The 22,093-nt window shown below is 47.9% G+C and overlaps 8 protein-coding genes across 8 annotated transcripts; 6 read left to right on the top strand and 2 right to left on the bottom strand.

The window, feature by feature from the left end:
- Nucleotides 1-605: 605 nt before the first annotated feature.
- Nucleotides 606-4,586, bottom strand: FMAN_13963 (uncharacterized protein; the record flags this gene model as incomplete). The annotated part of the gene is made up of 4 exons (XM_041833499.1): nt 606-3,970; nt 4,021-4,143; nt 4,188-4,399; nt 4,450-4,586. 4 exons carry the CDS (start codon nt 4,584-4,586, stop codon nt 606-608), a joined length of 3,837 nt encoding a protein of 1,278 aa, XP_041683857.1.
- Nucleotides 4,587-7,410: 2,824 nt separating this feature from the next.
- Nucleotides 7,411-8,492, top strand: FMAN_13964 (uncharacterized protein; the record flags this gene model as incomplete). The annotated part of the gene is made up of 3 exons (XM_041833500.1): nt 7,411-7,716; nt 7,767-7,887; nt 7,939-8,492. 3 exons carry the CDS (start codon nt 7,411-7,413, stop codon nt 8,490-8,492), a joined length of 981 nt encoding a protein of 326 aa, XP_041683858.1.
- Nucleotides 8,493-9,326: 834 nt separating this feature from the next.
- FMAN_13965 (uncharacterized protein) lies at nt 9,327-11,001 on the bottom strand (the record flags this gene model as incomplete). Its single annotated transcript, XM_041833501.1, has 4 exons — nt 9,327-9,891; nt 9,942-10,144; nt 10,195-10,698; nt 10,744-11,001. The coding sequence occupies 4 exons, from the start codon at nt 10,999-11,001 to the stop codon at nt 9,327-9,329; spliced, it is 1,530 nt and encodes a 509-aa protein (XP_041683859.1).
- A 395-nt stretch (nt 11,002-11,396) lies between these two features.
- Nucleotides 11,397-12,439, top strand: FMAN_13966 (uncharacterized protein; the record flags this gene model as incomplete). The annotated part of the gene is made up of 5 exons (XM_041833502.1): nt 11,397-11,499; nt 11,547-11,831; nt 11,884-12,099; nt 12,149-12,259; nt 12,309-12,439. 5 exons carry the CDS (start codon nt 11,397-11,399, stop codon nt 12,437-12,439), a joined length of 846 nt encoding a protein of 281 aa, XP_041683860.1.
- A 470-nt stretch (nt 12,440-12,909) lies between these two features.
- On the top strand, nt 12,910-16,880 carry FMAN_13967 (uncharacterized protein; the record flags this gene model as incomplete). Its single annotated transcript, XM_041833503.1, has 3 exons — nt 12,910-13,123; nt 13,176-16,399; nt 16,458-16,880. The coding sequence occupies 3 exons, from the start codon at nt 12,910-12,912 to the stop codon at nt 16,878-16,880; spliced, it is 3,861 nt and encodes a 1,286-aa protein (XP_041683861.1).
- Nucleotides 16,881-17,436: 556 nt separating this feature from the next.
- Nucleotides 17,437-19,090, top strand: FMAN_13968 (uncharacterized protein; the record flags this gene model as incomplete). The annotated part of the gene is made up of 5 exons (XM_041833504.1): nt 17,437-17,676; nt 17,727-17,778; nt 17,834-18,094; nt 18,145-18,767; nt 18,815-19,090. 5 exons carry the CDS (start codon nt 17,437-17,439, stop codon nt 19,088-19,090), a joined length of 1,452 nt encoding a protein of 483 aa, XP_041683862.1.
- A 408-nt stretch (nt 19,091-19,498) lies between these two features.
- On the top strand, nt 19,499-20,638 carry FMAN_13969 (uncharacterized protein; the record flags this gene model as incomplete). The annotated part of the gene is made up of 1 exon (XM_041833505.1): nt 19,499-20,638. One exon carries the CDS (start codon nt 19,499-19,501, stop codon nt 20,636-20,638), a length of 1,140 nt encoding a protein of 379 aa, XP_041683863.1.
- Nucleotides 20,639-20,857: 219 nt separating this feature from the next.
- Nucleotides 20,858-21,712, top strand: FMAN_13970 (uncharacterized protein; the record flags this gene model as incomplete). Its single annotated transcript, XM_041833506.1, has 3 exons — nt 20,858-20,981; nt 21,061-21,106; nt 21,274-21,712. 3 exons carry the CDS (start codon nt 20,858-20,860, stop codon nt 21,710-21,712), a joined length of 609 nt encoding a protein of 202 aa, XP_041683864.1.
- Nucleotides 21,713-22,093: the final 381 nt, after the last annotated feature.

Consider the following 22,093-nt stretch of genomic DNA (forward strand, 5'->3'; position numbering starts at 1 on the left):
GAGAAATACTCCCGCGCGATGATTTGCCAATGGCCACATTATTCTTCCGCCGCAAATGTCGAGAAGTATATCGGACCTCTTTGAGGCTCGCACCTAGACGAGAGAGTAGCTGATGTCTATTTGCAAATGATAAGCTCTGAGCCATATGCTTCAGCCCAAAATGATAGGTGAAGCTTTTGATTTAGGCGTTGTGTCACGGCGCCTCACCAAGCTTGAGGAGTATGATCCAGATATCAACCAATGTGGCATTGCTTTCCACGTAAGCTCCCTCTATCGCAACCCCACATGCCCTAAAGCTTCTGGTAGACCCCGAATATCCTCCAATGTCTCCTTCAATGGGAAGCTGTGGGCTATATATCTTATCTGATGTTGAGAGCTGTGGCTGGGTGCTCATGCTCACAGCCGAAGAACTAAGCTCCCCGAAAGCAGAAGGCAGGCTGATAGATTACCCGTATTCAGTTGTAGTCCAGGTTCACCTAGGCGGAGTGGGGGATGCCTGTTTATTACAATATGGTATATAAAATCTTTTTAATTATACTTCATAGTTAGATTATACCTTTAGAAATATGGCACTGTTGAAGATAAAACTAACAGGATGATAATAACTAATCAAATAAGAGACTATAATCGCTTACCCACGGCTCAAAGAAAATATCATAATCGTCCAGCTCTTGTCCTGGTCCTTGATATAAAACCTCCTCACCTCCGGACTGGGATTCATCATCTTCCATATCCTCCAACTTGCAATAATAGCACTCAGCAGCCCATTCCTCCTCTATATCGGCAGGGTAATAATGTATGCAGTCATCCTCAATGCCATGTATCTCGTCGCAACAGAAATATCGGCAATTCTTACAGCGAATGTCCCAACCTCGCCAATAATCCATGCCATTTTCCAGAAAGTCCTCATCCTCTTCTGTCCAACCATAACGATTCTTTAACCAATCAACTATAGCATAATGCGCATTCTTTGAAGCCAGCCGCACTGCGGAGATAAATTGTTGACGTCCATAATTTGACCAGGCAGCACCCCTCTGAAGTAGCAGCTCTAGCATATCAAGCCTTCCGTGTTCTGCTGCCCCTTCCAGAGCAGTTCTACCATCTTTTCGTGATCCCTTGGCATTAATGCGGGCGCCATGGTCTATTAGTAAGTTCGCTATTCCCATATATCCACCTATTGCTGCAAACTGCAGTGCAGTACCGCCCCTTGAGAATGATGGCGGAGAATTAACATCAGCCTGCTTTTCTATCAGGTAGTGCACCATACCTAGGTCCCCGAGTTGAGCAGAAAGTTGTAGTGGAGATCGGTTTGAATCTATTGTGACATTATGATCGTTGACATCAGAGCCTGCGTCCACTAATCTTTTGAGTAACTCAACGTTGCCATTTTTGATCGGGCCAAGTAATATTGAGCTTAAGGTCGACTGAGAGGGGAACCGGGTATCAAGCTGTTGACTGTGCTTTCTCATGAGATCGAGATACACAGAAGCCGATTCCTTTTGCACTATGACGGTAAAGGTAGTCTTGTCCGCACAGCAGCCATGTGCCAGAAGCGCTTCAAAACCTGAAGAATCTACTCCTAAAGCTGCCAGTGCCAAGGGACTAGCTACTCCTCGTAATCCGAAGACTTGGTCCTTACGCCAGAAGTCATTCGTGTCATAAACCCATGGGTGATCATTAAACGTTAGTAATTTGTCATCGCTTGGACGTAGTACCAATTGACCGTGGCTGATGTGGAATGGGATGAAACCGGACTGGATTGCGGATGGATGATGAAATCGACTCAAAAGCTTCTCCAAGACTTCCACTTGTCCAGCCCTAGCAGCTAGTCCAATAGCTGTGCCTTCTAGCAAGTGGCAATTTGTTTCCTTGTGAAGACGTAAAAGAAGGCGATCAAGTAGGTCCCAGTCTTTGACTTGTATCGCTGCGCAGATTGGTCCGGCATCAATAGGGTCGTCTTGTTTTTCAAGTAGTGCCTGGAGAAAATCTCGTTCGTCCGGGCCACTATCAAACCAGCTTGCTGCGCAACTTGTACAAGCTATAGCACCACCATCTTGGACTCCAAATCGAATATTGTGATCCTTTCTCGGCGTTTCTCTGTCGCAAAATGGGTAGTTGTCGTGAAAGCAATGGTTGCCACCACCAATAAATCTAATATTATTAGAGCTCATGATTAGAGCCTCGAGGCATGAGACTCCCCTTTCGTTGATATCTTTCAAGGTACCGCCATTCTCGAGAAGAAGCTTTGTGACATTATAATCGCTTTCTCGAATGGCATCGACAACTTCGCCGACTTGCTTAGCCCCAGCTTCTAGAAGTAACTTGATGATTCTGTATCGTTGGTTGACCTCGCAGCCTGTGTTAAAATGCCTTGAACCGCCGATTTGAAGATACCTATAGGGGTATAAAGCGCATTGAATTGCGGTTCGGCCACACTCGTCTTCGTCGTTCGGGCTCATCCCTCTGTCAAGTGCAGCTTGTAATGGCTCTCGAAAGCCAATTTCTGCCAGCCTGGCTATTTCACCACCCAGAAGCCGGGCTCCTCCCTCGATCAAAATCAACAAGCAATTTGCTTTCGACGCATTCCAGCGCTTTGAACGGACTTGAAGAATAGTATCAAGGATTGAGCCACCGTTCTTCGGCATAGGCGGTCCATCAGCGAAATACTTTAACCACTGCACATCATCTTGGCTGACCATCTCATCAGGTGAAAGACCGTGCTGGAGGAGTAGTCTTACCATATCCTCATAGCCATAATGGGCTGCTATCAGTAATAGATCAGGCGATGTGCAATCATTGCGCTCGAGGAGCAACTGAGCTACTGGTACGTTATTATACGCCACTGCAGCCCCTAAGCACGTAATGCCATTCCACTTGCAAGTAAGGCCAGAGGGAGAAAGGTCTTGGAGTTGACTGATAATTTGACAATCTCCTCTGATAGCGGCTGCAATGAAAATTTCTCCCGTGAGGACTTTTGACGGAGCTTTCTGTACTGAATGGTGATTCAGTAATTTTGTAGTCCAATGACAGTTCCGCCCTAGGGATGTGGTAAGAGGGGATTCATAGAACAAAATGTTGCTTTTATCAACGAGTTCATTTGCTTCACAGATCCTCCATTCGAGGTGGCCCTTGGTGACATCAATATTTTCTTGCAAAATCCCTTCGATGAGCTCCATGTCGTCAAGTCTGAGCGCTCCGCAAAGGATTTCTTCTAGACTGATAGCTTTGTACTCCTTTAACAGATTGAGGAGCCGTAACTGAAGAGCATTGGAAAGACGTCCGCGCAAAATCGTGTAGATAGCATTTTGTCCGTCGAAACTTGTCTGTGTATGGTCAATGCGGACGTTGAAGGAGAGAAGTAATTCAGTCAGGTCAATATGGCCGATGTTGAGAGCCCGCCCAATCGGTGTAAGCAACCTGACATTATGTTCTGCGACACAGTGATTTGGATCTAGACCTGACTCTAACAGCATCTGAATTATATCCAAAGACCTATGGGGGAGATAGTCCTTATGGCGATTAGCGGGGTCATCAATATGAGTTGCCCAGTAAATCTCCATTTGGAAGACTTTCTCCAAGAATGCTCTAATAGTAATGCTGTGGCTCTGAAGTTGTCGTAGTTTTGGCTGAAGGTCTGGCATATTCTCTCTCAGAATAGAACTGAATATGTCCCACTGCGCCCTGTCAAAAGATCTCGTTCCGTTTGACAATGCATACATCATAAACTTGATGTATGCAGGCAAGATTTCGCTTACTTCATTGCCTAGAAGAATACTGGCAGTATGCGTAGATTCTCCAAGGTACCATTGTGGCATTGAAGCACCTATACTGACTGCTAGTTCTTGGAAGGAACAATATAGCCTGTTTGTCCGAGACTGGCTCAAAGCCTGTACTATGGACGACAGAAGTACATGGGAATCTGCACTTCGATAGACCCTGACGGCACTAGGGCTCACAAAACTGGTTGCGTCTGAACGAAGGTTACTGGATAGGTATTAAAATCGAGATACGGTGACTTACTATCGCAAAGAAGATCTCGAAGCATGAGCCATGGAATGCTCGGCGGCCAAACAGTGTCTTGCTCGATAGGCAATGGACTGCAAACGACGAGGCTTGGGTTTATTGGGCTCGGAGATCGTGGTCCTGGATATTATTAGGCTAAATTTCGACACCGTCATACAACTTACGAAGAGCGAGTTCTTGATATAAGCTCATACAATGGCGTGCCGTTTCCTTAATTACTTTGGAATGTTTGATTCGGTTGCCATTGTGTATGACTTCACTCTTCTTCCCAACGTCACTTCGCCTCTTGATCTTTCTTGCAACAGATCTCCAAACTTCTTGGTCAAGGTTCTTCGAAAATCGCCATAGCTTCAGCCGGTATTCTAGTTGTGCTTTTCTGGATTGGTATTAGCAAATAATTATGACGGTTAACGGGGACAAACTGACGTTGTAGCAAGACCTCGGCCTGCCAATAGAGCAAGAAGGCTTGCGAGAGATGTATTTCTCACAAGGTACTCGTATCTAATGAATTCCTTTTGTTGCAGCCATTGTTCATTGTTTATTTGGGGCCTCGTGGTAGGCATAATGAAGCTGGGAACGTGATGCAATTTTTCGTTGTCTCGTTATGAGGGAGAGGTAATAGGTCAGCTGTCTTAGCAAAGACAAGTAAAGGCAGAATGAGGCTAAGGTCGTAACAGCTATGGGTGGCGGGATGAATTTAAATTGAGGGTCTGTGCCAGCTTGTGCCCATTGTAGTGGTAGGTAGTGATTGGCTGCTGCCAGAATCTGAAGATTATGCACCTGAGTGGAGTTAGCAGGCCTCATTTCAGCGTCAGCCTCATATGGCTAGCTATATCTGTCGGCTGTCCCCATGGCCGGGCGTATGCATGTAGTCATCCTGCTGTATCTTAAGTGGTCAGGTCTCACCAATACCGAAGCGAGTGGTCCTGGTGGTAACCATGAGTCCGACGAAGTATCTTCGTGGCGTATGAAAACGGAGAGCGCTGTCACCCAATTTGCCCATTCAAGATGCAGGCCGGTGAGCTTATGGGGTCACAATCTGGCGTAGGGTCCCTCACTCACTATCATGGCTGATTTGCTGACATATATGTAGAAACAAATCAGTGACGAAAGCAACAGACTGTCGACACCTAGCCTTATAAGTAATGCATTGCGGGGAGAGCCAATTTGAGAGTCCGTATTATCAAGGCGCTGGTAAAAAGTGCCCACCCAGACTACTGCAATAAGAAGTTTCTCAAAAGGAAAACTGTAATCGCCATATAGTTTCGCGTTTGAGGGGCCAAGCTGATCTGTCTCGAGAAGATGGCTGACAAGGTTCCAGCAAATACTTTGTTCCCCTGTAGCCTTGAGACAGATTCTTCCTGTTTATTGGTCTTCATAGAAATGGATTCGACGATGGCCACTAGACCTTCGTTGATATGAGTGTTAGGCTCTCTTATTTGCTTATTCACAATGGTCAAGTCAACGTATTGCAACTCCTCAAGCCTGCTTCACTGAAGGAGGTTTAGAACAAGTAGGGAGGTAAGTTTGATCTTATAAACCTTCAATCAATAGCATAAAATTTTCAATTCTCTTCTATATTATCGATCACTATTGCAACCCCCCTGCCCACCATTGAATTCTAAAACATAGTATAGTACCCTCTTTATCGACCAGGCCGTGAATGCTGAAGAGGGGGGCAGCCCGATGAAACCGATTTTGACACAGACTCTTGACATCTATGGCGCCTCTCGGCGGTTAATTGTGAGAGGGTAGAGTATAATGGTCGACATAAAAACATTGCAAGAAAATGATATGCCTGTACTAAGTTGTGTCTGACGAACATAAGCTTCAGGCCTTAGGCCTCAGCTAACGAATAATGCATCTACCAGACAACCTAGACGTTGCGCCATGGCCCCTGACCAATCCCGATAGTATGAACGTGTATAATGTGAAATACAGTTGAGCCTAGTGGCTGAGAGCTTAAATCAGTAGAAAGCACTTGGCCTCAGGGGACAAGAAAACACTGGACCTTACTGTAGGGTGTCAAAATAAACTTAGTAAAGATTCCCCTAAGTTTAGGCTAGATTTACCTAAGTATTGTAGCGTTTAGGGTCAAAGTCCTGAGCTTTATTTCCTCCCCTAGCTTGGTTAAAATACACGTAATTGGGATTCACAAACCAAAATTTGCCACTGGCAGTATCTGCTGGAATACCCACCACGTTTCGGAACATCTCGCAAGATATAATACCGCCGCGTCATTAGTTACGCACTGATTTAGTAATTATTTACTCAAGTATCACGAACCCCAGAGATTATGCTAGATAATAGCATTACCCTATTCCTCCACCATTTCGGAAATGCATAACCCGCAGTATTTGACGGCCGCTGAACCCCCATCTTTTTTTTCCGATCTCGAAAAAAAAAGATCTGACCTGCGGCGTTCGCGGCCCGCAAAACGACCTGAACCTCAAGGCGGCATTGGCCGCAAGCATCGAAATTTCAACATTATATGCGGCCGCCGATGCGTTATTTCAACATTCAATAGGCATTTGCGGCGTGGGATGTTGAAATGCATGGTGGCTTCACAGTAATGCTATGTAAGGTGCAGATAGATCCTGGACAGACCGCCATGATTAGCGCAAAAAAGCCAAGGTTTGGTTGGAATGTGAATTATTGCCGCGAGACTTGGGAATTGGAATGCTGTAATTGGTTCTGCTCAATTGACCCTGGGGCGGTTAGGGTCGGTCAGCCCAAGGTGAACCCAAATCGTTCCATTACTTCCGCCCAATTCTCTCAGGTGAGAAATGACCGGAGCCCGCCGGGACGGTACCCAAAGATTAGGTTCTAAATAGGGCAGTGGGGACTCCTGCGGCTCTGCCCCCCATTCCAGCGCATAATTTCGGTCCACTACAGGGGTCTAAAGTATTCTGCAAGTCAGGCCACTGAGCAGAGCTAAGAAAGTGGATGAAGACCTGGTATATGTCAGTGTGATAGGACCGGATATCTAATGCTATACCGCTGTAGTCTTAGCACTCACTGCCGAGAAGTCAATAGCCCTGAAACAGCAGGATTTTCTACTCCCAATGCTCTGATGGTGGAGAGAGTGGCCGAGATCGCCGGGTCTAGCAATGAGTCTTTTTCTCTGCTAGGGCTGGGTTTATGAATGACAGCGACAAAACCATCTCACCACCAGTCCGATAGCCTATGATCTCAAGCTGATAAGAATCCATAACTCTCCTGACTTGGCATGATAGGACAGGGTCTAGACGGACTTGAGTCTGCGATAAGCTTGCATAGTGTTTATCAACTCTGAATAAAAGGCTCGACCTACCTCAACCTCTATCAAATCTCTAAGACAATTCTTCAATTATATACTACTACAACTTTACGCTACATCATTTCATCATGAGTAATCCTCTCGTGGTTAGCATCTCCAACCTGGCGGCCTACACGCCCCAAGAAACAATCGAGCTTGTTTCCCGTTCTGGCGTCAAGAGAGGCAACATGCGTCCCGACAAGGTCTTCCTCTCCGCCGTCTCCGCGGGATGTCTCCTTGGCTTTGGCTGTGGCGTCTCGCTCTGTGCCATGACAGCACCCTGGTACACTGAAAACGCGCCCGGCCTGGTTAAACTCTTTGGCGCTGGTGTTTTCCCTCTGGGTCTAGTACTTGTTGTCCTTACGGGCGCGGACTTGTTTACTGCTACTACTATGGTAAGCTAGCTTGATGGTCCTTTGGTGTGTTGTGGCTGATGGGATTTTAGTTTACTTTGACTGCTGTTCTGCAAGGTCGGCTTGCGATCCGAAAGATGCTGCTGCATTGGTTCCTTTGCTTTTTCGGCAATCTTGCAGGATCGCTATTTGTGATGTCTATCATTATGGGATGTAAGTCATTGAGCCCACTCAATGCTAAGGTTGCAATTAACAATTTATCAGATGGCGGTGTCTTTGATGCGTCACCCTACAAGGAAGTCGTGATGTCTTTCGCCAGCAAAAAGCAAATATCGCCACAAGTTCATCAAATCTTCCTCAAAGCCATCGGGTGCAACTGGCTCGTATGCCTCGCCGTCTTCCTCGGCATCCAAGCCAAGGATCTCGCTTCCAAGGTCATCGGCACGTGGTGGCCCATCTTCGCCTTCGTCGTCCTAGGCCTCGAGCACGTTGTCGCCAACATGTTTTACATGTCTCTTGCAATTTGGCTCAAGACACCTGATCTTACCGTCGGTCTGTACATTTGGAAGGGCATGATCCCAGCTACGGTTGGTAACATTATTGGCGGTGGCATGTTTGTCGGTGTGTATTACTGGTACATGTACTTGTTTGACGAGGACCCTGTCAAGGTTGACGGTGTTGAGTACCAGGGTCCCCATGTGGACTCTCACATGCACATGCATTTCCTTGCCAACAGGAATAAGAGCACCGTCACCGATGAGGAGAGCAGGATCGATTCAGCGCCTGTTTCAGTGCCGGCCAGCGTTCTTGCGAAGTAGGGCATTCATCGGTGGAATGAGAGATACGAAAATGTTACGATTCTTAGACTTAGAGTACCGCTACTTAATTAGACATGAACTTACACCATTGACAACATTCTTTACCATAAACCTGTCTCTAAGTGATTTAATCCGATGGGGATTCCTAAGTCTTGTCTTGCATGGGTCAGGAAGAGTGGCGGGTTCACTAGCCAAGGATATCGCAACAGTATATCTTCCATTATTACCAGGACTCATCGCTAGAACCTCACAGCTAGCGGACATGGCCGGTGACCCTTCGCAATATTGCTTCGCCCGATAACGTGGCATGGGTCATGTCTCGGTGAGAGGCAAAGCCATGCTGGCGTACATTTCAGTCAGCGCCTCAACTCAATAACGGCCCGATGAAATCAGCAGCTCTTGAAGTCTTCTACGAGGTTAAATCGAATGGTTTTCCATCAGATCAGAACGAGCTGTCATGTCATGGCGTGGGTGACATTGTCAGGGACAGAGTTTTGCATCTCCGCGGGGAGACCATATTTCTCCACACCAGTCGAAGCATCTCCACGGAGTCACCCCGCCAAGCCCTCCCCTGGCCCATTTAAATGTTCTGGAAGGATTACCTAACTATTCGGTATTAAAAGCGGTCGGTAGATTGCAAGAGTTGGTGTAGGTTATTCTGGCCCTCGTGGTCCTTGGATGTCGTATACTACACTTCGTAGACTTCATTCAAGATACAACGGGTCATAGTCTATTAATGGCCGGGCCTTACTCTTAATTGCATTTATAATTGCTAGATTTGTTGTTGATGTGCAGTCAGATTCTTTATTTGGGTATGAAACTACAGAACAATACCTAAACCTCAGTCACCTCATCCTCTCTGTTAGTCACTATAACCTCCTTCTGCCTCCATCGCTGTACCAGTGGTAGACCGACACCAGTCCACAGTGTCAAAGCCACAACCCAGGCAAGTGCACTGCCCCATCCATGCGTCTTTGCAAACTCAGGAGCCTCACCAGATGCCATCTGGATCTGTTGGAAGGGAATGACCACTGCAGATCCAACAGAAACCATGAAGCTTAGTACGAACGCACGCTTCTGTTGGTCTCCACCACAAGCCTCGTTGGCCCATCCCGCAATTAGAGGTGTGAAGCATCCGTAGCAGCCGTGCATGATGAAAGCCGCCATTCGAAGCTTGTGAGGAACGTCCCAAGCTGTGAGGATGGAGTAGTTGAGAATCATCCAGCATCCTACAACGCCACAGACCAGAGCACGTCCCCCGAGCTTATCGGCGATATAGCCTGTTGATACCATGACGACGAAGTTGACGGCGCCGATACAGGTCGGAATGTTATTGATCTCGGGTACCGTGTACCAGCCGGTCTTCTTCAAGTAAATTCCGAAGTATTGCATCACGTAGCTGTTTTACATTAGACGCAGAATATGCTAGGAACATATGGATCGACTTACCTTCCACATGTCAAAGTCCAGAAAGAGTATGCTGCCGTGAATGAATAGACCTGCCATGAGCCAAAGATTCGACGTATAACACTCCAGTCCATCTTTCCAACAGGCCTGCGGCCCTCTTCTTCGATACGCTGGCGGGACCTTTCCCTTTCCCATTCATTGAAATAGAATGCTCTTGTGGTATGTGGAGTATCAGGGAAAGTGATCTGAATATGTCAGCAAAAGGTTGTCATGATGATAAGAAAAGAGAGCTCACAAATCCATAGGCCGCAACTGGGATAGCAAGGATGAAATCGAAGACAAATAACCATCGCCAAGCGGACATGCCGCCTTTGCCATGCATGCCAGTAAATAGAGCAGCTTGCAGATAACCAGAGAACATCTGGCCAATAACACCGCTCATGACGAACAGCCCGCTTCGACGCGCCAACTCGCTCTTGCGATACCAGGAGCCTAAGCAGTACATAACACCAGGCCAAGCGGCAGACTCAAATACACCGATGAAGAACCTGAGTACATAGAATTGATAGGCGTGGTTGCATTTAAACAGAGCCAGGACGAAGACGGACCAGGTTATGAGGCAGCTTGAGAGCCAAATTCGAGGGCGCAAAACAGTGATGATCAAGTTGGACACGAGACCGCCAAGGATCGTTCCAATAGAGAAATAGGTGTTCATCCACGAGAGTTCGTTTCCAGGGCCAAAGCCGAGTTCATCCGCCATTCCTGACACATAAGCATTGGAAATATTGTTTTGATCGAGCTACCATAATTAGCACAGTGTATTTGCTGGAAAGATAGTATTTACCTGCTTGATGAAAAACATCAGACATGCAAAACTCAACATGAACCAATCAAGCTTGAAAATGAGCTTCTTTTCCTCCGGTGAAGTCCCAGGTTCATGCCAGCTGAACCATCTCCTGTTGTTCGCCAATGGAGCAATGTCATTGTTCTTTAAGCTTGCAGGTACAGGCCCAGAAGTGATGGAAACACGATTCTTAGCATCAATAGCAGCGATTGACGGTTCTGTGTTGATGGCATTGTCGCCAACTGTCTGACTAGCCATTCTGACGATTTGCCGTGGAATGGTTGTGAACGCTGAAAGTGGAAGCAGAATCGATACGGAAGAAACCTCAGTGGGAGCATCAATATTTCAGTGTTACATCCATGTGCGTCCAGTTTCATCAACCATACAATTTGCCATTAGTTAGGCAATTGCGTGCTTCGGCGAACCTTGTACTATTCGCGCACTGAGGCCGCAATCATTACCCAAAGAGGCAAGTTGGTTCCCTGTCGGGATAATCCCGCCTGCTGAAGATCGGTGAACCAAACCATTTGCTCAGGCTCGGATCATCCTCGGTCGTCTTCCATCGCTTCTATCTGACGCTTAGCGAAGCACTTCTGCTGGTTGATATGTTTCCTGTTATTTGTGCCCTTGAAAAACGCTTCTCCAGGGGCAAAATGGTTGAATTCATCACAGCAAATGGAGCCCAGCTCGCTTACGAGCTGAGCGGACCGGAAGATGCGCCGTTAATGATTACCCTTCATGGCGGAAGAGGAATGGGTAAGTTCCGATGACTTGGACCGAGGCTATAAGTCTGATAATAGTAGGTGATCATAGGTCCGACTACAAAGTATACAGTCGCCTCAACGATAGGATTCGGGTGCTTTCGTTTGACTTTCGGGGCCACGGCCAGAGCTCTCGTACTAAGCCGTATACTTTTAAACAGATCGTCGACGATATCGAGGCCGTACGGCAGTATTTCTCAGGACCTCATGACAAAGTTATTATCTGTGGTGGAAGCTTTGGAGGGTTCCTGGCGCAGCAATATGCCATAACCTATCCTTCCAAAGTCTCGTACTTGATCCTGCGAGGGACTGCAGCTTCGCATCATCGTAGGTCTTATAAATATGTAGTCTGCGCCTCCTATTCTGATGTGTCTTATAGATGAAGATGGTGCTATTAAGACCCTTGAAGCCAGGATCGGCAAAGTACCCAGCTTTTCTAAGGAGATGCTGCGAGAAAAGGTCTTCGGCGCATATGACGACGACGAAGATTTTCGACTAGTCCATTTTGCTATGATGCCTTTGTATCGGGAAGACTACGATGCAAATGCCGGGCTCAAGACTTGCCGAGATACAGTTTATGTCGCTGAGTCTCATAGTATGTCACATACGCCACGTCATCATGGATTATGACACTGATAGTATAGATGATCTTTATTCCGAGGACGAAAAGTACTTTGATTACGTCGATCAATTGGGTAGCATTCAGGCAAAGACTCTAGTTATCGTTGGCGACCAAGACTGGATTTGTCCGCCGGGTTAGTCTGTCAGTTGGCCTATTGGGTGCTCATATACTGACAGTCCTAGATAACTCGAGGTTAATTGCTGATCGGATCAGGAACGCAGAATTACTCGTGGTTCCCGGCGCAAACCATAGCGTGCATATTGAAAGAACAGACTTGGTCATTTCCAGGATCAGGCAGTTTTTGGAATTATAGGACAATTCTAATCTGAACTGAGCTGTGATTATACACTATCTCGTGCGGTCTAAAGACTGATTCGATATTCACTGATATAGAGCCGCGTTATTTCTGATTCGGCGTAGCTTGATGAACTTCCTTATGCTGTTTAATTTAAAATCAACCGTTTTCAGTATTAATAAGCAGTAGTCATGATAAGACGCGTTGCGAATGAAACCATCCATTAAGCGATGCTGGCAATGCGACAGGGAGAATGCCAAAGTGATCGGCGAAAGCAAGTTCGGAAGAGGAGCGATATGAAGAAAGTTTCTTCATATGGAAAAACACGTCGGGACCAGACCGATCATCGACGTAGATCCCCATTGCGCCATCTCGGAAATAATGGGCCTTCCTTATTCAAGCATGTTGTTTCAATCAACGATAAAAAACCAGCCTTGGAGGATATTGTGTGCCTATGCAGCAAGGTTTGAGGAACCAAAGTCGGTAGAATGGGCGATATTAGTATTTCAATCGATAGGGGCGGCACGTTCTGTGACGTTATCGCTACAGGTGCAGATGGAGACAAACCATTCATTTTCAAGCTGTTATCAGAAGACCCCTCCAATTACCCCGATGCACCAACTGAGGCAGTCCGAAGAGTCTTAGAGAAGTACACGGGAAGGAAGATCCCCGTTGGTGAAAAGCTCGATGCTTCAAGAATAGGTAAGCTTGGCAACCGCGGTGCTTTCTTTCTCGGGACTCATAGAGATGGTAGCATCATGCCGTATCGGGACCACGGTTGCAACAAATGCCCTCCTGACGGGGAATGGTGAAAGATTTGCTTTTGCAACTACCAAAGGCTTCAAAGATGTCTGTGTTATTGGTGACCAGTCTCGTCCTGAACTATTCAACCTGGAGATCCGCAAACCAGCCGCCCTGCACTCTGCTGTTGTGGAGATTGATGAGAGAATCACCATAGAGGACTACGATCTGAACCCTCACAAGAAAGCAATAGTCAATACAGAGGGCGATCCGGACTTGGTCAGGACTCCAAGCGGTGAAGTCATTCGAATCCTCAAGAGACCCGATGAAAGAGTCATTCGGCAGCAGCTCGAAGCCCTGCGCAAACAAGGCTACACATCGCTCGCAGTATGCTTCATGCATGCCTACCTCTTTCCAGATCATGAGAGGATAGTAGCTCGGATCGCCAAAGACGTCGGTTTTATATTTGTCACTATCTCCTCTGAGACCAGCCCAGTCATCAACTTTCTCAGAAGAAGCAACTCCACTTGTTCAGAAGCCTACTTGTACCCCATCATCAGACGATATGTCGACAATTTCGAAGCCGGTTTCAGGAGTCCTCCTCAGAGGGTAGACTTCATGTGCTCTGACGGTGGTCTTAAGCAATCTGATAAGTTCCGAGGAAATGAGGCACTCTTGAGCGGACCAGCTGGCGGTGTTGTGGGTACCGCAAAGTGTTTCGACGTTAATGAGGGAACACCTCTTATTGGATTCGACATGGGTGGTACAAGCACTGATGTCTCGAGATATGATGGCAATTACGACTTTCTTCAACAGACGACGATTGCAGGGCGAACTATCAACCTATCCATGCTCAATATTGCAACTGTTGCTGCGGGAGGTGGATCCATCTTGTTTGCCCGGAACGGACTGTTAGCAGTCGGGCCCGAGTCTGCTGGAGCGCACCCTGGTCCTGCATGCTATAGAAAGGGAGGTCCTCTGACGGTTACAGATGCCAATCTGTTCCTTGGACGGCTCGTACTTTCCTCATTCCCTGCCATCTTTGGAGAGTCTGGAGATCAAGAACTGGACATGGAGATCGTGACTCGTAGGTTTGAGCATATCACACAAGACTTCAACAGACAGACGTCTCAGAATCTCACACCCGAGGAGGTAGCGTCAGGCTTCCTGAACATAGCGAACGAGACGATGAGTCGACCTATTCGAAATGCAACAGAAGCTAGAGGCTTCGCTCCGGAGAGCCACGATCTCGTGAGCTTTGGTGGCGCAGGTGGCCAGCATGCCTGCGCTATTGCTGATAAGCTTGGCATAAGACGCGTGATTATACACAAATTGTCATCGTTGCTCTCAGCACATGGTATCGCGCATGCAGAGCTTCAGTGTGAGGTATTCGAGCCGTTTGCAGCCGAGCTCGATGCAAAAGCCATGAAAGGGGTGAAAAAGCTCTTGTCAGCACTGAAGAGCAAGGTAACTGAAGAATTGGTGTCCCAAAAAGCTGCACCGGAAAGCATGGTCTTCGACGAGGCACTTGTGTTGAAGTACTTTGGCACTGACACGAATCTCTCCATCTCTAAGCCAGCTGATGGCGACTATGCCGCAGCGTTCACGGCTATGCATCTGCGAGAATTCGCCTTTTCTATGGAGAGACCTATAATTATCGAGTCTGTTAAAGTTAGGGGTTCGGGAAGCCCCGGCGCACCGAGTCATGAGACGTCAGCATCCGAGGATTTAGCTTCAAGTAAACGGATGGTGTTCTCCGACTATACTAGGAGGCAGAAGGTATACCTTGATGGCTCGTGGCAGGATACAAAAGTTTTCAGACTGTGTGATGTTCCAGAGGGAAGCCTTATCAACGGCCCGGCAATCATCATCGATGAGACACAGACCATCTTGGTTGAATCCCTCTTCAAGGCACATGTTCTGGTCAACTATGTTATGTTGGAAAAGACACTTCTTGAAGAGCGATCGTCCAATCCTTCTATTTCACGAACCTTATCTACACCCCAAGAAACCCTGAGCCCCATTCAACTATCCGTGTTTGCGCACCGTTTCATGGCCATCGCGGAGCAAATGGGCAACACCCTCCAGCGAACGTCCATCTCAAGCAGTATCAAAGAACGTCTCGACTTTTCCTGCGCCATCTTCACCCCTGAGGGTAAACTCGTCGCTAACGCTCCTCATATCCCTATCCACCTCGGAAGCATGCAATTTGCCGTCCAAGCTCAGCACCGCCACTGGAACGGAAAGCTCAAGCCCGGAGACGTTCTGCTAACGAATCATTCCTCTTGGGGTGGGACACATCTCCCTGACTTGACAGTGGTTACACCTGTTTTCGTTGGAAATCGAATTGCTTTCTACGTTGCGTCTCGGGGTCATCATACCGATATTGGTGGTATGGGTATCACCAGTATGATGCCCGAGTCGCGGTCTCTATGGGAGGAAGGTATAATCGTATCCTCCATGAAGATCGTTAGCGGTGGCGAGTTCCTCGAAAGCGAGGTCCGGGCCGCTTTTGAGAAAGTTAGTACTTATCCTGGCTGCAGCGCAACACGCCGTATACAAGACAACATCTCAGACCTCAAAGCACAAACCTCAGCAAACCAACGTGGTATCACCCTCCTTAAAAACCTATGTAATGAGTATTCGCTAGAGGTGGTGCACAAGTACATGATGGGTATTCAAGATAATGCAGAGCTGGCAGTGCGGGAATTCTTTAAGAAACTGGCTCGTGAGCATCCGGATCCTCTTTCAGCGACAGATTACCTGGATGATGGAACTGCCATGAAAGTCAGAATCAGTATCAACAAGGACACAGGCAGTGCGATATATGACTTCGCTGGCTCGGGTCCCCAGGCCTGGGGAAACTATAACTGCCCCATCTCTATCACTCACTCGGCGATTATCTATAGCATAAGATGCTTGGTCAATCTCGACATCCCCTTGAACGAGGGCTGCCTAGCACCATGCGATATTCGCGTGCCTACTGGGTCGATCCTTAATCCCACTCCGACAGTGGCAATCTGTGGCTCAACACTAGCGAGCCAACGGGTGATTGATCTAGTCCTCCGTGCTTTCGGTCGCTTTGGCGCCAGCCAAGGTTGCGCAAATGCTCTCGGCTGGGGTATGGGAGGCAAGAATCTAGTGACGGGTAAAATTGAACCCGGGTGGAATTATGGAGAGTCGATTGGCGGAGGAGTTGGTGCTGGTGAAGGCTACAACGGCGAGAGCGGCGTGCATGTAAGTCCTGCTCTGCATCTTTCGCGCGAATGCTGAGTTGTTAAATCACGGTATTTAGGTTCACTCTACAAACACTCGTCAAACCGATAGTGAAATAATAGAAAAGCGCACTGCCGTCCTTGTACGAAGATATGGCATCCGGAAGGGCAGCGGTGGAAACGGTCGTTGGCGTGGAGGCGATGGCATCGTTCGGGAAATTGAGGCCCGTGCAAATCTCAAGTTCAGCGTCTTGAGTGATCGGCGAGTGTATAGACCTTACGGAATGGCCGGGGGCTATGGCGGCCAACAGGGCAAGAACCTTGCTTTCAAGTTCAACGAGGATCATGAGTTGGAAGCAATTAACCTGGGTGGCAAGGCAATTGTGCATCTTCAGCCTGGAGAGTATATTCAGGTCAATACGCCTGGAGGGGGAGGCTATGGAACGCCAGGCGATGAGGAGGTTGACCACGAGTTTGATAACTTTCATAAGGCCTTTACTTAAAGGGTAAAAGATACATCATCTGGCAATAAGACTTTAGCAGTTTGACTAAAGTTGTAGAGATATGTGTCTCAATTGGCGTTTAAAAAAGCCCTGACTTTAAGCTGGTAATATTAGCCAGTATACCATAAATACAATCTTTATCTTTTATCTAAAGTTGATTAGCCTTTAAGCATAGGTCTTGGCATTTGATAGCCGGGTTATAAATCTGCGCGCCGGTATATGTTATGCTTATCTCGTCGCCTTTAGTTTTTCCCTTCCTCAATAAGCTTTTAATGTTAAGAACCCCGCACTATAGTCCCGCATTGTGCAAGGATTCCTTCTGCTCACGAGTCATCCTCCAGTCATGGCACGAATGGAGCAGAGCGAGTCGATGCTTATCATGAGAAGCAATGAACTAGGCAATAAGTGAGTCTTTCCATCAGGCAAGATTTTCGGCGATCGGGAAAGTATGCCGGTGGCCGATCCTTGACATATAAGGCTTCATGTTCCCCGACAGGCCATTCTCCCTCGTCTTTTGCATCCAGTTCCTTTCTCCTAAAGTTACATCACGATCACGATGGAGTCTAAACATGGAGACAAGCCTGTCTCTCAGCAACGTGTCTCTAAAGACCTTGTAGATGGCGAGATCGTCAAGCCTGGCTATGCACTGGCTGATGATGAGGAGCTCACTATTGCGATGGCCAACTATATCCCTGATACAGCCGAGGAGAGAAGTCTTGTTCGCAAGATTGACTTTACTTTGCTGCCATGCTTATGGTGGATGTATGTCCTTGCATACCTGGATCGTGGAAATATCGTAAGTCTACATGTCAACAGGGACAGAACAAGAGTGACTGACGTGTTGAGGCGAATGCGAATGCGGCTGGGATGAGTGAGAGTCTCAACATGAAGGACAACGGTATGGTTCAAGCTTCAAATATCCAATTACTATATTTCTCACATGCAGACGCCAGACTACTCGCTTCTTGTGTACCTCTTTTTCGTCGGCTACTTCCTCTGCGAAGTCCCCTCCAACATGATCATGAACAAATGCCGCCCGTCAATCTACCTTCCAACCATCGTCTGGGTTTGGGGTTGCATCGTCATTGCCCTCTCACAAGCCAAGAACTACAACGGCTTCCTCGCCGGACGATTCTTCCTCGGCTGTGGCGAAGCTGGTCTCTTCCCGGGTGCCATCTACCTTTTGACGTGCTGGTACACCAAGAAGGAAATTGGTAAGCATTATTTGCTTCTGCGATCTTTGCAATCTACTGACTCTTTGTAGGCAAGCGGTTTTGTATTTTCTACACATCTGGCTGCATTGCTCCGGCTTTGGGTGGTATCATGGCCGGTGCCATCGTCAAAGGTCTCGAAGGAGTCCGGGGTATATCCGGCTGGCGTTGGCTATTCATCGTGGAGGGCGCACTCACAGTGTTCTGTGGTTTCGGGCTATATTTTCTTCTACCGGACTATCCCCGCAACGCCCGCTATTTCTCCCTGGACCAGCGTCGCCTCGCGCAGATTCGCATCCTCGTGGATCGGCAGGTCAGCGTCGGCAGCACAACACGCCGTATGACTTCGTGGCAAGCCTTCAAGGCTGTTGTCACCGATGGGAAGACATGGTTCTTTCTTATTGCATACAGCATCATCATCCTCGGCATGTCCATCTCTTACTTTGTTCCGACCATTCTCAAGACCATGGGCTATACCAAGGTCACTGCGCAGTGGATGACTGTCCCCATCTGGATCACCGGCGCCGTCTGTCAATTGGCTCTGTCATGGACCTCAGACAAGCTCCAAGACAGAAGATGGCATAGTTGCGGTCTTTACGGACTTGCAGCTGTCGCATGCATAATCTCAGCCTTCGTTCACTCTGCCATAGCCAAATATATCATGATGTGCCTGCTTGTCGCTGGCCTCTACACCGGACTCCCTCTCATGCTCAATTGGACCAGCGAGTCGTCCCATTCCCCGACCAGAAGCGCTCCATTGCTATTGCCTTTGTCAACTCATTTGGCCATCTGGCCATCATCTACGGAAGTTATTTGTGGCCCAGCACCAACGCTCCTCAGCACTTGGTCAGGTTTGCTACTCTGACGGCTACTTGCGGCTTCGGATGTGTTATCGCGATTGTTGCGCCATGGTACTTTGGGCTTCTACCCAAGGAGCCTGTCACCAAGGCCGAGCGAGAGCTGGTAGCTCTCCAACAGCAGGATCAGCAACAGGAGTGATGAGTATCCGCAATAGTGAGCACGCCCGGTAGAACGTCAGCACTTACAGGACCTGGCTAGGCAGAGAGTGATCAGATTACTAGACAAATTCATTTCTGGCTTTTGTTAAGTGAGGGTATGTAATTGACTATCATCACACTTTGACTGGTCACAACAACAAGAAAACAGAACCAAAACAAGTGAGAAAGCCCCACAGAGTAATATGTCATTTGGACCAATCAGCGTGCAACACGTCCTGGTCCCGATCTACAAGTAGTGATTACATTTCTACAGTAATGCCGGTGAAGCTTACATCCGCCAAGACTGCAACCCTCGAGCATAAGCTGAAGATCCGAGTCTCTTCTCTCGGATCGACAGCATTTTTTTACTTTCGTAATTCCTTCTTATCCGTGTTCCTTTCTAATCGCGATGGGCCAGCCCCGGTCAACAGAGTGGAGCGAGCTATTTGCGCAAAACCCCTCCTATGAGCCGACCACGTACAAGGCACTCGACAACCTTGCGTCGCATGACGACCTCGCTTTCCTGCATGCCAAGTTCTGGAACGAGATCCGCGACTGGACCCGGAATGACATCACGGATATGTCCCGCATTGTCCACCCAGACCTTGCGGGACCCGGGAGCATTTTCATCGGGGGCATGAACCATGCACTCAACGAAGATACTCTTACGAAGAATGGCATTCAAGCGGTAATTGCTATTCATCCCAAGGACTCGCTGGCATGGGACGAAGAAAACGCTTCCTACGGGCTGCAAAGGTTCTATCCTGACCAGAGCGGCTTGAACAGCAGTGTCGTCAAGCATCCACTCATCATTCCACTCGAGGACAATGCCAACTCTAATCTCATCGACCACTTCGACGAGACTAATGCTTTCATCAAGCTGCATAGCAGCGAGGGGAGGAATATCTTGATCCACTGCAAATCCGGGCGCTCACGCTCTGTCGCAGTGCTGATTGCATATCTGCAACAAAAGTTCTGCTCCGAGAATGGCATCGCGTCCATGGAGGATAAGACTGCGGCGAAAGAGCAGTTGCGGATGAACCGTGAGGAGATCACAGAGGCGATCCGTGCGCAGCGTCTCCCTGTCGTTGTCATAATGGAACGTTTTGATGAACTGTTGGCGCGGTACGACCTTAAACTCATTGAGGATCCAGAGTACAGGAGCCAGAAGGCTGACAGGCTTCCCGCCTCTGAGATCATGGAATCTAAGGCTCCCAAGGCAAACAAACAGCCAGAGTTTGTAGCAAAGAGGGAGAGTAAGCTTGTGCAGACAAAGGGAGGCGCGGCAGTGCTCAAGTTATGTGTTGCTGCAGCTTTCTTCAAAACCAACCAGAAGCCAACGGAAGCAGTGGTGCATCAATTTTTCGAAGTCAATGAGGCCTATTTCTATGAGTTGGGAGCGTTAGAGTACAATGGAAGGTCTTATGTTGACTCTAAACATGCATGTCTCGGTCTCGTGGAATTTTGCTTCAGGTACGCTAAAGATGAGTATGGTCTCATGCTACCACCCAATATAGAGGAGCATGTTAGAAAGGTTATAACACAATAGAATTACAGTTCAAATCTGAAAGATCGTCTAGCGCGTAGTCTAAACGATTTTAAACTTTTATGGTTAACAGATAATTTCACCACTAAAGAGACCGCCGTCAAATATCGGAGGTTGATGTCATACCGTCTTCACCATCCGCCCTGAACATAATAAGATAATAAGGTAGAAATATTTTCAAAATGCGCAATAAATATCAGCTTCACGTCTAGAGCTGGCAAGATGGAAGGACTTCGACCGCCGGGAAACAGCCCGACTCACATGCATGAATCTGACGCTGTCCAAGGAAAGGCACTCAAGGCTACTACTGATGCACAAATTTGCGGCTACTTTTCTGACAATCCAGGTAAGCACCTGCAAATATGGCTGGAGTACGGAATCAGACTCACTAACTGGTGCCATTTACAACTGGAAAGACTACACAGCAGCCTGCGCTCCCCCATCCACCTGCAGTACTCCCAGCGGCGGCAAGTCATGGGGCTGTTGCGATGAGACAAGCTGTTACATCCCTGCTACATGTGAGGATGCTTCAGCTCCCGATTGTGGAGGCACTGCTGCTTCACTCTGTCCTTATTATCCCATCATGAAATGGTAAGACTGCTTCTGATTCGATATCCGAGATTGACCACTACTTTCAGCACATACGGAGCCTCATCGCGGTGCGTCTACTTTATTTATCAAACTGCGGCCGACGACCACACTAAGATTACGTCCTGGGGTTGCGATACAACACCGACGACATATATCATCGGACCGCTGCAAGCTGAGGAAACTTCATCCACAACAGCAGCCGCGGATGACGAAAAAGACTCGAGCTCTGGTCTTTCAAAAGATGCTACGATTATTCTCGCCGTGGTTCTCCCCGTTGTAGGGTTGGGGGTTGTTATAGCTGCAGTCATGTTATTCCTCCGCCGACGGAAGAAGAGAGTAGCTAACGGGCCTAAGCGAGTAGGCGGGGGAGCAAGATCTGAGATGGAGCAGACTACGGAACGTGCGCCCGTCCCTGAAATACCGCCGTATGAGATGGGTGACAACATCTTGCGGCCTGAATTAGACAGCCGCGAGGTCCGTCAGTGATGAATTAGTTGGCAACATTGCATCCCGCGGAAAGGAAACCCGCAACGGGAAATACTGATGCCACTAAGCCCAAGTCAACAAGTAAATGGAGACAAGAGATATGGAATTGCAACACCATCATGATGTCTCCACCTAAACAGTGTGAAGATATAACGTCCATGATAAGCGAGTGTTACAAACACGTGAGTGTTACAAAAATCCCTCAACCTACAACATGTCTACGTCGTCAACTGTTTCTTCACCACCCAATATGCCTGAATTCAATAGTGAAGCTAATGTTATTCTCGCACTTCGTGCCCTTAAAAATGACCGAAAATTAACTCTCCGACGCGCCGCAAAGATCTATGAGGTTGATCCAATGAGACTATGGCGCCGACAGCA

The sequence above is a fragment of the Fusarium mangiferae genome (assembly GCF_900044065.1).
Source record: "Fusarium mangiferae strain MRC7560 genome assembly, contig: FMAN_scaffold007, whole genome shotgun sequence".
Classification (NCBI taxonomy): Eukaryota; Fungi; Ascomycota; class Sordariomycetes; order Hypocreales; family Nectriaceae; genus Fusarium; species Fusarium mangiferae.